The sequence below is a fragment of the Betta splendens genome, chromosome 1, assembly GCF_900634795.4.
Source record: "Betta splendens chromosome 1, fBetSpl5.4, whole genome shotgun sequence".
Lineage (NCBI taxonomy): Eukaryota > Metazoa > Chordata > Actinopteri > Anabantiformes > Osphronemidae > Betta > Betta splendens.
In genome coordinates this window covers 11,891,707-11,903,987 of record NC_040881.3, presented here as the reverse complement: position 1 = coordinate 11,903,987, position 12,281 = coordinate 11,891,707, and the positions used below count along the sequence as shown (strand labels likewise).

The following is a 12,281-nucleotide window of genomic DNA, read 5'->3' as shown; positions in this document are numbered from 1 at the left end:
AACTAGGGAGGCAGACATGCTCAGTCAAGTCTTCTTACAGCTACAGTGAGTCACAACTCATCCATATTGCTGTGGGTGTGTGTCCGTGCATCTCATCATGCACATCTCTTCCTTTGACTCTGCGCAGTGACTAAGTCCTCCCACTCTTTCTTCTTGCTCTACGTCTGTCCTTTCATTCACTATCAATCAGCAGTTTCTACCTATTCGACCTACATTTTTTCGACTGCCGCATGTGCATGAACTGGCTCCTCAGCCACACAGACTGTGTCCTCTGTCCCGGTCCAGTGGACACAAACCATTAGAAATGCTCAGTCGGATGCAGCTGGTGTATTGATTGCAATTCCACAGCTGTCACAGGCAGATGAAGAGAGACTGAGTAGGAACATTTGCAGGAGAGTGCGGCAGGTTCAGGAGAACTGTGTTCCAATAAGAACTACAGTAAATGAGTCATTATTGAGGTTGGGGATAGGGCATGTACGTGTACATGTAGGTCATGGCGGGTGGAGGGCTCGCTCCATCATTCACCCTTACAGTGTAAACAGCATGTGAACGAGCATTCCTTATGAAACACGTGCACAACTTTCACAGTGCACCAAAAACAGACAACAAGCGCAGAATGACTCGTTTCTTCAGCTAATATTGATTTTAACCCCCTACACACGAAGAAACTCACACTGAAGACGAAGAGTGCATGAGGAGACATCTTCCTCCCTCGCAATCCTTCCCACACACACACACACACACACACACACACACACACACACACACACACACACACACACACACACACACACACACACACACACACACACACACACACACACTTACAGCAGTCTCTCTGTCTCTTTCTCTCTCTTCCTATCTCTCACACACACGCACACACCAATAAATATGTAAGTAATACATGTGTACAGTATGCACAGCCAATATAGCTGCATATCACTTAAAATGCTCCATTATGTAGTGTGTCAAATCCGTCCTTTTACAGCAGTTTACTGGTAACTTTCTGTTACTTTCTGTCAAGCAGCTGCCGATGGAGCCGAGGACGGAGCTGAAGGTGAACACACACGGTCCCGTTCGCTCAGTTACATGCAGGAGGTTGGAGGTCGTCTGTGTCTTCTTGTCAGTTCCTCCTGTTGCATGTGTTCACACAACGCCTCAACATTTCTAACCAGCAGCGCTACGTTGTCAACAGGGTACAGGTTCACTGTGTTCACTAGTTGAAAGCAGTAAGAGCAGGTGCTGAGCGAGAAGCTGACGCGAGTTTCTAAAATGATTTTAGTGGAAAAACAAAAAAAAAAAAAAACACACTTTCACTGAGAGAGAACAGTAAAAAGAGAAGGCTGCTGCTTCTGTGCATCAAGGCATCGTGTTCAAGGGGCACTTCCTAGATGATGCTACAAGTCGCCTATTTTTAACACATTTATGCTGGGGCCAGAAACCTGCAGGCTCAAACGACATGTGGTCGGTATCTCACAGCGGAGGATTCTGAGCGACTGTGTGTTGGACGGGCTGCCCATGCCCTTAACCCTGGCTGAAGTAGCACCACAGTAAATGGCTCACCACTTTGGGCTTGAAGGGCGGCTGGATCTCCCGGTTCTGGAGGCGGTCCCAGTCGATGCGTCTGAAGAAGGCGTGCTCTCTGATGTCCCTCTCTCCCTCAGGACCGCAGCCAAGACGCTTGGACGGGTGCTTGGTCATCAGCTGCTCATTGTAAGGAAATGGAAGGATGTGTTTTAGCTTCAAAAGGTCACACAATCAGAAGTTAAAGTACGTATGATCCCTTTTTGTTTCTGAAGGAACATGCTGTAAAAAGATATCTCTATCATTTAATTAAATAGAACGTTTTCCATGAAGTTAATAGGTTTACCGTCAGGGCTTAGCTGTAAAAATGCAAATGTCAAAGTGAGAGGAGACGAGGGAACTCTGCATCCTCAGACTTAATTCTACCAGCGACTGCTCAGACAGTATGCGACATGTGACTGTAGAAAGCGGAGAACAGCCCCAGAGCAGCCAGTGTGCCGCAGCCTGTCAGGCGTTGCAGGAAGAGCTCGGAGCCGTCTTTCGGCGAGCAGAATTATTTTGGCTTCGGCAAGGAGCTTAAAAGACACAGTTCTTAAAAAGCGGATTTACGGGAATTTCAATGAGCTTCTGTGGAAAGAAATGTCCCACTAAAATGGGACAAAAGGGAGATTTTATGTCAGGCAGCTAAAGAAGTGAAAGAATCTGTGTGAATGTTACTTAATGAGCAAGTAAATGTACCTGTTTTTACACAGTATTGTGTGTGTGGGAAGTTTAGTTGATGACTAAAGACGCCCACTCACCCCTTTGCAGATGGAGACAGCTTCTTTGGACAGGGACTTGGGGTAGGACACGTTGTGCTCCATAATGGACTGAAACAACTCATCTTCATCCTCTCCATCAAAAGGAGGCTGAGGGCGGAAGGACACGATACTGAGAGCGCTGACGGTGCTTCATTTTGAGGACGGACGAGAGGCTGCTGTTCTGAAACCACTTTCATAACCAACTCTGTTCACTTTCAGCAGACAGGACACACAAAAATGCGGAGATGTGGAAAAACAACAACCAGCGAGAGAGGAAGGGGTTTCAGGAGGCCGTGGCAGGGCAAATGGAGTGGATGACCCAGCTTCCCTCCCCGCTCTCTGGCTGCTCATCATCAGTTACCATAATGTGGGTGTTTTGACAGTCCATAAAATGAATTATTTGTCATTTCCACTCCAGCGGCCCCTTCAGTACAGATAACCTGTCTGCATCAAGCCCCTTTACCTGATTTTACACGAGGCAGGGTAGCCGGGGGGGGGGGGGGGTTTGGGGTGTTGGTACTGGGTGCATTCAGCTTTTGGCGCCTCAAAAATATCCTCCTGACATTAATGTCAGTTTTCGAAAATGTGTCTTCGGTCAAAACCTGTGGAACAAAACACTGAGTTTTGAACCACTTGGCAAATGAATGATCTATTTTAGTTCAGCAACCAGACTGATGCTTCTATATGCTGCACTTGGCTCATGAAAAGGTAATATACAGCTGTACACAGAATATATGTACATGCATAATACATAAAGAGAATGGAGGCAGAGGCTCCGTGCAGAAGAGTGGAAGGAACACTGCGATTAAAGCACTTAGGGAACATACAAGGATTTGGGCAAGTGGTTAGAGCTGCTGAAGCTCAGTCCTCCTCCACAGGATGCGTCCTCAGCAGCAGTTCACATGAAGCAATGTGGATGCGGCCTCGTACCCGGGACTGTGTGTGTGTGTGTGTGTGTGTGTGTGTGTGTGTGTGTGTGTGTGTGTGTGTGTGTGTGTGTGTGTGTGCATGCGTGTGTGTGTGTGCATGCGTGTGTGCGTGTGTGTGTGTGTGTGTGTGTGCGTGTGTGTCAGTCACCTGTCCTGCCAGCATTTCGTAGAGCAGCACTCCGTATGCCCACCAGTCCACAGAGCGTCCGTATGGCTGATACGCAATGATCTGCAGGGGGAGAAAGGAGAAACCAGTTCACTCAACGCCACGGCGTGTAACACTTCCTCACACAACATCTGGAAGCTTTTGCCAAGAACTCTTTTCCACCCACAACGCAGTTTGAGTCATTTCTTTAGCATGAATAGCACATATTGTAACAGCTTTTCAGATTTCCTTTTTAAGGGCGCAGACTCTGTCTAATGCTAATAAACACACGCGGTTCAGGTTTGACAGCAGCCTTGAAAATCCCGTTTACTGCAGTAAACAGACAGCGACAGCTCCTTTGCTCCGCTAAAGAGAGTCGCCTCAGACAACGGCGACCTATAAAGCGAAGAAAACATCTGCGGCGGCGACGGCGCAAAAGCCGAGCGCCCCCTGAACCGTTTCCTGTACCTTGAACCACCTGCAGCAGCAGATTCGCCGCGACCGAGCGAGCGGAGGAGCTGGGAGGCTGAGGATTCCTGGCGCGGCGCGAGTATTTGGTGTGTGGGTAGGAAGCAGATAGCGAAACACAAACACAAGTCACCATCTATCATTTTACAAAACACCAACACCTTGGAGCTTTTTCACCATTTCCACAAAGTTAAGGAGAAGCAAAAGCCACGGCGGCTGTAACGTCTGGATGATTGTCTCCCAAATGCACGCATTCGATTCCCGCTTTCACTGTACGTATATAGTAACGACTGTGGTCTAGGACAAGCTGATAGCGGTGCTCACAATATGGTCCTGCCTACAGTATCTGTGATAACACTTTTACTGCAGGCACAGACAGGGAAGAGGTGAGAAAAGAGCATATAACCAGGCGTTTGTTGAGGTCCTACTATGCAAAAGTGTTCCTTCGCTAGTTTGTGCTTCCATGTTCTAAACGTACTGTATCTTCTCGTTGTCACCGAGCAGAGCGGGGAGCTCACGGAGGCACATCACAAATGCAACACAACAAACAAGTCAATTATTAATGAACATTAAAGTAGTTTTCCTCTCACCGCAGCTTGTCTAATTTTTTTTGAGCTTAATTAGAATTGAACTAGAACAGCACTTTCTACTCAGCGCGGAACATCAGGCCGACAGAGCTGAGGAGCCGGTGCATCAGCAGCTCGTACTGAAGCTAGAAGGATTTTTATTTGGTCTGTGCTGTTACATTGGGCTCTGAGCAGTAAGACTGCCTCCTTCGAATTATTCATGCCACAGTACATTTTGAATGCTACACATACAGTATACATCAGCGAAGATGAAGCCAATCACACTGTGTCCAAGATTCTACTTCAGCACAGAATTATTGAAATTCCCTTAATAACTTTGGAAACAATATGCTATTCTTAAAACGTACAGTATACGCAGCAGCTCTACTGTGTGTGTGAATGTGTGACTTGCCGTCCTTTGCTTGTTTACGCCAAGGCCACTTACAGTTTCAGGCAAAGCGACCTTCATACTCTGAACCGTCTACGTCTTATGCTTTCTACTTTTCACCAGATGATGCCGGTTCCGCTACTTCGGCGACGGCTGATAAATACGTGAAGTGCTCTTTCCTTTTGCCACGTTGTCAGTGATGGAAATAGACAAGCGTGACCTGTGCCTGAAATTCCCTGCCCTCGTCCTCTTTTATCTTTTACTCTATTGTATGAAAGCCTGTGGCCAGTGGAGCTGTGTCGTATTACTGAGAAGAAGAAGAAGAAGAAGAAGAAGAAGAAGAAGAAGAAGAAGAAGAAGAAGAAGAAGAAGAAGAAGAAGAAGAAGAAGAAGAAGAAAAAGTAGAACAAGAGATTCACTTTGCTAATGGCCACCTACAGCTTATATGTATATAAGTCTAATCCCTTTGATATTCTTACATTAAATCTTCTGCGTGCCTGTTTATGCACCTTGTGGCTCTCTGCATATGCATGTGTGTGTTTGTGTGTGTGTGTGTGTGTGTGTGTGTGTGCAGGCATGAGCACTGCAGCGCTGCAGACATCTCTCTCCCATTAGGGATAATGCTACATGACAGTTCTGGATCAGACTGCTAGCTATTCAAGGCTCCTCTCCTAAAACACACACACACACACACACACACACGCACACACACACACACACACACACACACACACACACACACACACACACACACACACACACACACACACACACACACCAACCTATGTAGAAATGTACAATAAAGGAACACAGGTAGCTATGGGTTTTTGTTGTTGTTGTTGTTGTTGTTGTTGTTGTTGTTGTTGTTGTTGTTGTTGTTGTTGTTGTTGTTGTTGTTGTTGTTGTTGTTGTTGTTGTGGAACAAACAGGTTGTGCATTAGGTCACTGTGTATTTTGCAGCATGCTGCCGCAGTCGGTTTCATACGCTGGTGATTTTAATAAGCAGCCTTGGGGTTCACACGCATCCTGCCTCACTGCACCTTTTCCATGTAGTTAAGAACATGAGACCAATTAAAGGGGCGCGCCAGCATTTAGAAGCATCGACTCAAAGCATTGAGGCGAATGAGGCCTTGTGACCCCAGACAGATTAATGATTCTAGTTAACATAGTTTAATAGGAGTGTAGAGGTAACCAAGACTCATTAGACATGAAGCATTTCTCAAAAGGAGAATATTAAAGCTGAGGTGAGAAGTCAATAACATGCCTCTAAATTACTTTTCCTTCACTTGAATTAGTTGTTCTGCTCTTCATGCTGATTCACAGCATGGAATAAGCCAATGCCAAACTATAGTCAGACTCAGACTCAGGTCACTGACGCTGGACGTTTCCACTGTCTGCCTTAGATGAGACACTAAAGCACCGAAAGGACATTCATTTGGCTTTAAATCTGTCCTTTGTGTGCTGCCTGTGAATTCATGTCCCGCTCATGCTGAGATCTTTACTGAGACTACACACAGATTCATCTGCACAGCTCTGAACACAACAAAGCAAAGGCAGAGTAAGCAACAGGTCCATAATAAGCAGCATCTATAGAGGCCAAATAAATAAAACAAATGACTCAAGGTGTTTATTCACATCACAACTACAGCTTGTTGCTGTATGTAATATACTGTATAATGTATCAGGGACACATAAATTAACATAAATTAATTAGACTAATTAGAAGAAGATTATAGAAATGAGAAATGGAGACAGAACAGAACATTGTTAATTTAACCTAATGTTTCTAAAAGAGCAGACTCTTCTAATGAAAGCCGTCAAAGCTTGACAGCCTCGTGCTCCCCGCCGCCTCCTCCCCCCTCCTCACATCCTCACCCCTCCCTCACCTGCGTTCTCTCGCCTCTCGCTCACTTTCACATCAGCAGCTGCAGCGAGTCTGTAAGACCCCTAATAGTCCTCATCTAAAAACACCACTGAGTGCAGGGTAATTGTTGTGGGGGCCGAAAATGGAGCCGCCGCTGCAAAAAGCGCGAGACAAGACGACGAGTCCGCGATGACGAGTCCGCGATGACTCAGTGTTATTATTTGCGGTCCTGAGAACATTTCTGAGAAATGTGGAACAGTCATTATTCAACGGCGGAGGCCGCGCTGCATCGCTGACCTGTGCATAGATACGCTGCACGGAGACCCACAATTATGTCTGTTCAATTAGCTAGAACATGTGGACGTTACGTCTCGCTTTAAATAAATAATTTCCCCTAATGAAAGCAAGCGCACCTATTAGAGAAGGAGAAAGAAAGAAAGAGAAGAACCAAACAACTGTTACTCCAAAATATTGTACAAAAATCCAGATGTTAGCTTCTTGTGAGCAGACATGGTGGTTTTAAACTGCCTGTCAAAGTAACAGACACATCTTCTGTATGTATTGTAGCACGTTACAGTGCATGTGCCTCCTGCTTCAGCCCAAAGAGGAGCCACAAGCCCCTTAATGCCACACTGAGCTGGGGGCCAACTAGGGCGTGGAGGGAAATGGTCCACGTCAGACAGCTCAATATCCTCAAAGGCTGCACACAGGAATGATGAGGGAGCTCTCTGTCGCTTTGCTGCCTTTCCATCAGGGCCCGGTTACTCTCATCAGCGCCTGCTGCTCTCTCACAGCTGACACCTGACAGGGCGTCATGGCTGCTCTGTCTCCCGCTCCTCATGGTTCCCTCTCGCTCTCTTCCTGCCTGTGTCCAACCCACTGAGGTGTGACTTTACATTAGCGCGAGGGCGCTGGCTGAGCGACTGGCTATATAGGTCAGAGTAAACACGGGGAAACACTGTGTGCGGCGCCGCTGCAGCCCGGCAGGGGACCAGGCTGCTGCTCCCTCACCGACGGAGTGGAGGCAGGTGTGAGTGAAGCTCAACACGGACCTCACTGCAGCAGCTCGCACACATGCAAACACACAATACGGTATGTGTTGTCTGCTGTGCAATGTATCGCTCACGTTCAACCCCACAGAACGAACCTGTTGAGATGACGTCATCCAGAGCTTGCCACCAATAATACTGTATGAAGCACCTATAATCTAGTAAGGTAATTATTAAGGTGTCAAAAATAATAAATCCTCTCTGTCAAAATGACTGTGATTCTGTCAAAAAATGCTTGTTTGGTGAGATGTTTGAGCCTCTTTTTTTATGCCAGTAACATATTTAGAACCGTATGTATATTTATACTGTATATCTGTATTTATATAGATATATATATATTTTTCAGAATAATGCGTTTATTTATTTTCAACATTCAAGGAATTTAATATTGAACAGATGCTGCTAAGAGTGTTCAGTAGAGTGACTTATCCTAAATGACGTCACTGTTAAACAAGTAGCTGAGGAGAAAACCCACTGGGATATACCCAGTCCCCAGCGTGGGCGTGTAGCCACTAGACACACTGGGTGTCTTTGAGTGGGAAGCTTACGTCATGAGGGAGTGTTACCGCGCCTCTGTGTGTGTGTGTGTGTGTGTGTGTGTGTGTGTGTGTGTGTGTGTGTGTGTGTGTGTGTGTGTGTGTGTGTGTGTGTGTGTCTACCCCGAGGCAGTGACCTTAATCTGAAACCACAAGGGTGACACAGGCTCAGACGAGACGGTGACAGAGATGACCTCATGCATCATAACATACACGCACGCCAACATGCGCGTTAACACACACACACACACACACACACACACACACACACACACCTCCGCTCAGCAGAGCTCCACTTACCTCCGGGGCGATGTAGTCTGGAGTCCCGCAGAAGGTGCGCGTGCTCACTCCCTCCACCATTTGCTCTTTACACATCCCAAAGTCAGCAATCTTAATGTGTCCCTCAGAGTCAAGCATCACATTGTCCAACTTCAGATCTCTGAGGAAGGACACGCAGGCGCACAGTGTGACGCGCACTTCCCTCTCAGAGTTGCTTTCGCTTGGCTTTCACAGCTGGTGAACAACACAACTGGGTCGCACTCACCTGTAGATGATTCCTTTACTGTGCAGGAAGATGAGGCCCACAGCAATCTCTGCCGCGTAAAACCTAAAACACAACGCAGGCAAATGCTCGTAAGTCCATCATCCAGCATAGAACAGTTCCAGTGAGGCTCAGCTCAGATGCTTTTTGAATGTCTTACACAGCCTGAGGTTCCTTGAATTTGCCCACTTGTTGGATATGGTACATGAGGTCTCCACCATTCACATACTCCATGACGAAGTAGAGACGATCCTGTGGCGTCACAGAAAAAAAGGTTGAGTTCAACACAGGCAATATTTCAGATAAGCTGCGAAGTTTCTCCATTTTTCTTCAGTGACGAAGCCGCAACCTGGAAGACACAGCGCCATGTTGCGGCCTGAGTCATCCTATGATCCGCGTTACACTTACCATGACAAGGTGACCTACAAAGACCACAACAAAGCACTTCACTGGAAATGAAAACACCCAGCGCAGACATCTGCCAGGAAACATTTGGCTGCTCCAGCAGCGCTGGTCCCTCACAGCCCGTGACATGTTTGGCCTGACCCTGTTCTCAGCTGTGATGGACAGTCACTTTCTAGCAGAACAAAAAGCGTTCCACACAGCAACAGGTCTCCTCTGACTCACAGAATGTCACCAGCCACCACAAAGCTCTGGACTCTGTTTACTCCCAGCTACATGACAGTCCGCTGGGCAAAGTGGACACAACTTCCCTGAACTTAACTTCACTGGTGTTCACGCATGCTGCTTTCTAGATATCGATGAGCAAAAACCAGAAAACGGATGTACGATGAGCTTGGATACTTTATCTGAATATCTTCTAAAGTACAAGATGAAACAAAGCAGTAACACAGAGGATTCCTCCACCATAGCGTACATCCTCCGTCCTCCAGGTTGCAGTGGCCTGATGTTGCATCTAAAGGAGAAGGGTGTGTGTGTGTGTGTGTGTGTGTGTGTGTGTGTGTGTGTGTGTGTGTGTGTGTGTGTGTGTGTGTGTGTGTGTGTGTGTGTGCGTGTGTGTGTGTGCTATGCTATGAGCAATGCTGTGTCACGTCCTCTTTCATCTGCTCTGTAGGATGCAACTGCTGACAGTCACTTTCATTCACGTACAGTATATAAAAATGTCTAATAATAATAATAATATAAAGATAAAGTAAGAAATACTGGTAGGAACAAATACAAATGGGTTTTCTTGCCATGCAGGAGGAGAGACTGAGAAAATGAGTTCATGCAAATCAGTGCACGTGTTTCGTGCCTGCTGCTCCTGTACACGTCAGCGGTGTTGAGTTGTGTGTTCTGGTTTTGTGTTCAAGGTCAACACAAACATGCACTGGAACCTCAGCCTCATAATCAAGGTCTGTTTCTTTCTTTGCTTTTGTTTCGGACGCATCCTCCACAGCATTTCATGACTAAGCTGTTTAGCTAAAAGCCCTCTTCATATTTAATTCGACCTGACCTGCAGTGACCTGTCCTGTTCGCGCCCTGCAGCCTTTCGACCTACCACAGTCTGGAAGCACGAGTGCAGCTGTGTGAGGAAGGGCGGCTTGTCCTGCAGGACCAGGACCCGCTTCTCCACCATGGTACATTCCACGTCATCGTCCTGGATCACCACGTCCTTCTTCAGGATCTTTATTGCATACAGCTCTTCGGTTGACTTCATTTCTGCCAGCATGACCTTTAGAGAGACACAAACAGGGAGCACATATTGTGACCGACCCGCTCTCCGTGACACCGGCGACACAAGCCGCTCCTGCAGCTCACCTTCCCAAAGCTGCCTTTCCCCAGCACCGCCAGGAAGGCGAAGTCGCTGAGCTTGACTCGGTCCAGGTTGTTGGACGGCAGCTGGTTGGAGCCGGCGTCGTCCGTCTCGTCGATCACCTTCTTCCCGGGGCCGAGCTTGGCTTTCTGCACTCAGAGCACAGAAGATGAAGGTGTGTAAGAGACACATGTCTGAACGCACCGAAGGACACGCAACGTAAAGCTGCACTGTGTAGCTCAGGCACGATTCAGTGTCTAAAAGGCCAAATGTCTTTAAAAAACAACACTCTGTAGCAAGAGTTTTAAAATGTGGTACAAGTGGTCGAAATGGAGCAGGAACTCTGTCTACATGGAAGTGACACAGGGGCACTCACCAAACCAGCACATACAAGTACCTCATTTTTAATATTTTACCACTGCAGCCACTTTATGACACATTTATCGCCCATGCTCACACACACACACACACACACACACACACACACACACACACACACAGCGCATTTTCTCACTCACAGTCACAGTCAGTAAACTGATCGATAAGCAGAATTTAAATGGGATGAGATGAGACTTTAGTGCGACTATGGAGCTGAAAATCGATTCATACAGAGACACAGGTTAAAAAAGTCCACTGAACCATGTCAAACAAGAGGTGGCACTGATTTTATTTAGAGGCACACATCATTCAGGAATAGCTAAAGCCAAAGACAAAGGGATTTTCAACTACTACTACTACGAGGAGAAGCACCAAAACCCTATTTATGCCTCTGAGTCAAATTGATGTGCTGCATGACACTGACATTAAATGAACTGTTTATTGGTTTATTACCAACATCTTAATTCTATCAGAAACTTGTATATGATGAATTATACCAGTAAATATAGATACATGTATGTCAGTGTGTTAAGACAAATCATTTACGACACTGATGATGATGTACCTGGATAATAAAGAAGTGCATAATTTAAATGTTGGACTATTTACATAGTCGGACACAATATGGTATGTTTTCTATAAAGAAAAACTCTTAATAACACTTGGTTGGATGGTAATTACCTGAGGCTTGTACAGCTGTTAGTACAGAGGACAGGGCGCCACCCAGTGGCTTTAGCAGGTGCATGCATGCGTAGTGCAGGGGAACGTCTGGACTCTTCATGACCACAAGTAACGAAAAGCTCCATGTTTCATTTTAAATTATGCACTTCCTTCATGCTAAAGTCATGCTCAGTGTCCCAGCAGGTCATGATGCTTCAAGACCAGTGAGCTACTGTACCACACAGGCCTCAAACCAATTCAGCTTCTGTCACTCTGCACAAAACAACTGCCGCAGACTCAAACTCATGCCTCACCCCGGCATCCCATAAACAGCGTGCGCCCCACGTGCTGCACGGCAGGTCCGCTGCTCAGACCGAGTAAGGAAACGTACCTCCCTGGAGAAGCGGCGAAGCCACGAGTGCTCAGCTCATTGCAATATGCGCCGACCACATCACGCAATGCACCAAAAGCAGGAGAGTTGGTCAAAACGCCCCTTGTGTTCACTCAGACAAGCTTTAGTTTGACGAACAGCCTCTGCATGAACTGGCTGAAGGGAGAGGCCAAGCAGAGAACGACACACGGGCCCACAGCACACCTGTAAGCTTCAGCCAGCGACAGGAGCCCGGCCCGGCCCGGCCGAGCAAGCAGCAGCAGCAGCCTTACTGTCCTCCTCTGAG

The 12,281-nt window shown here is 46.9% G+C and overlaps 1 protein-coding gene across 4 annotated transcripts in view; it reads right to left on the bottom strand.

Moving 5' to 3' along the window:
* prkcaa (protein kinase C, alpha, a) overlaps positions 1–12,281 on the bottom strand; it is a 69,861-nt gene that overhangs the window by 6,041 nt on the left and 51,539 nt on the right. For all 4 annotated transcript variants that reach the window (XM_055507539.1, XM_029135925.3, XM_055507540.1 and 1 more), the window contains 8 exons: positions 10,572–10,715; positions 10,312–10,485; positions 8,971–9,062; positions 8,814–8,876; positions 8,570–8,708; positions 3,402–3,482; positions 2,325–2,432; positions 1,564–1,704 (listed from right to left, as the gene is read on the bottom strand). In XM_055507539.1, the coding sequence (XP_055363514.1) occupies positions 1,564–1,704; positions 2,325–2,432; positions 3,402–3,482; positions 8,570–8,708; positions 8,814–8,876; positions 8,971–9,062; positions 10,312–10,485; positions 10,572–10,715 (942 nt within the window). The remainder of the gene's footprint in view (positions 1–1,563; positions 1,705–2,324; positions 2,433–3,401; positions 3,483–8,569; positions 8,709–8,813; positions 8,877–8,970; positions 9,063–10,311; positions 10,486–10,571; positions 10,716–12,281) is intronic.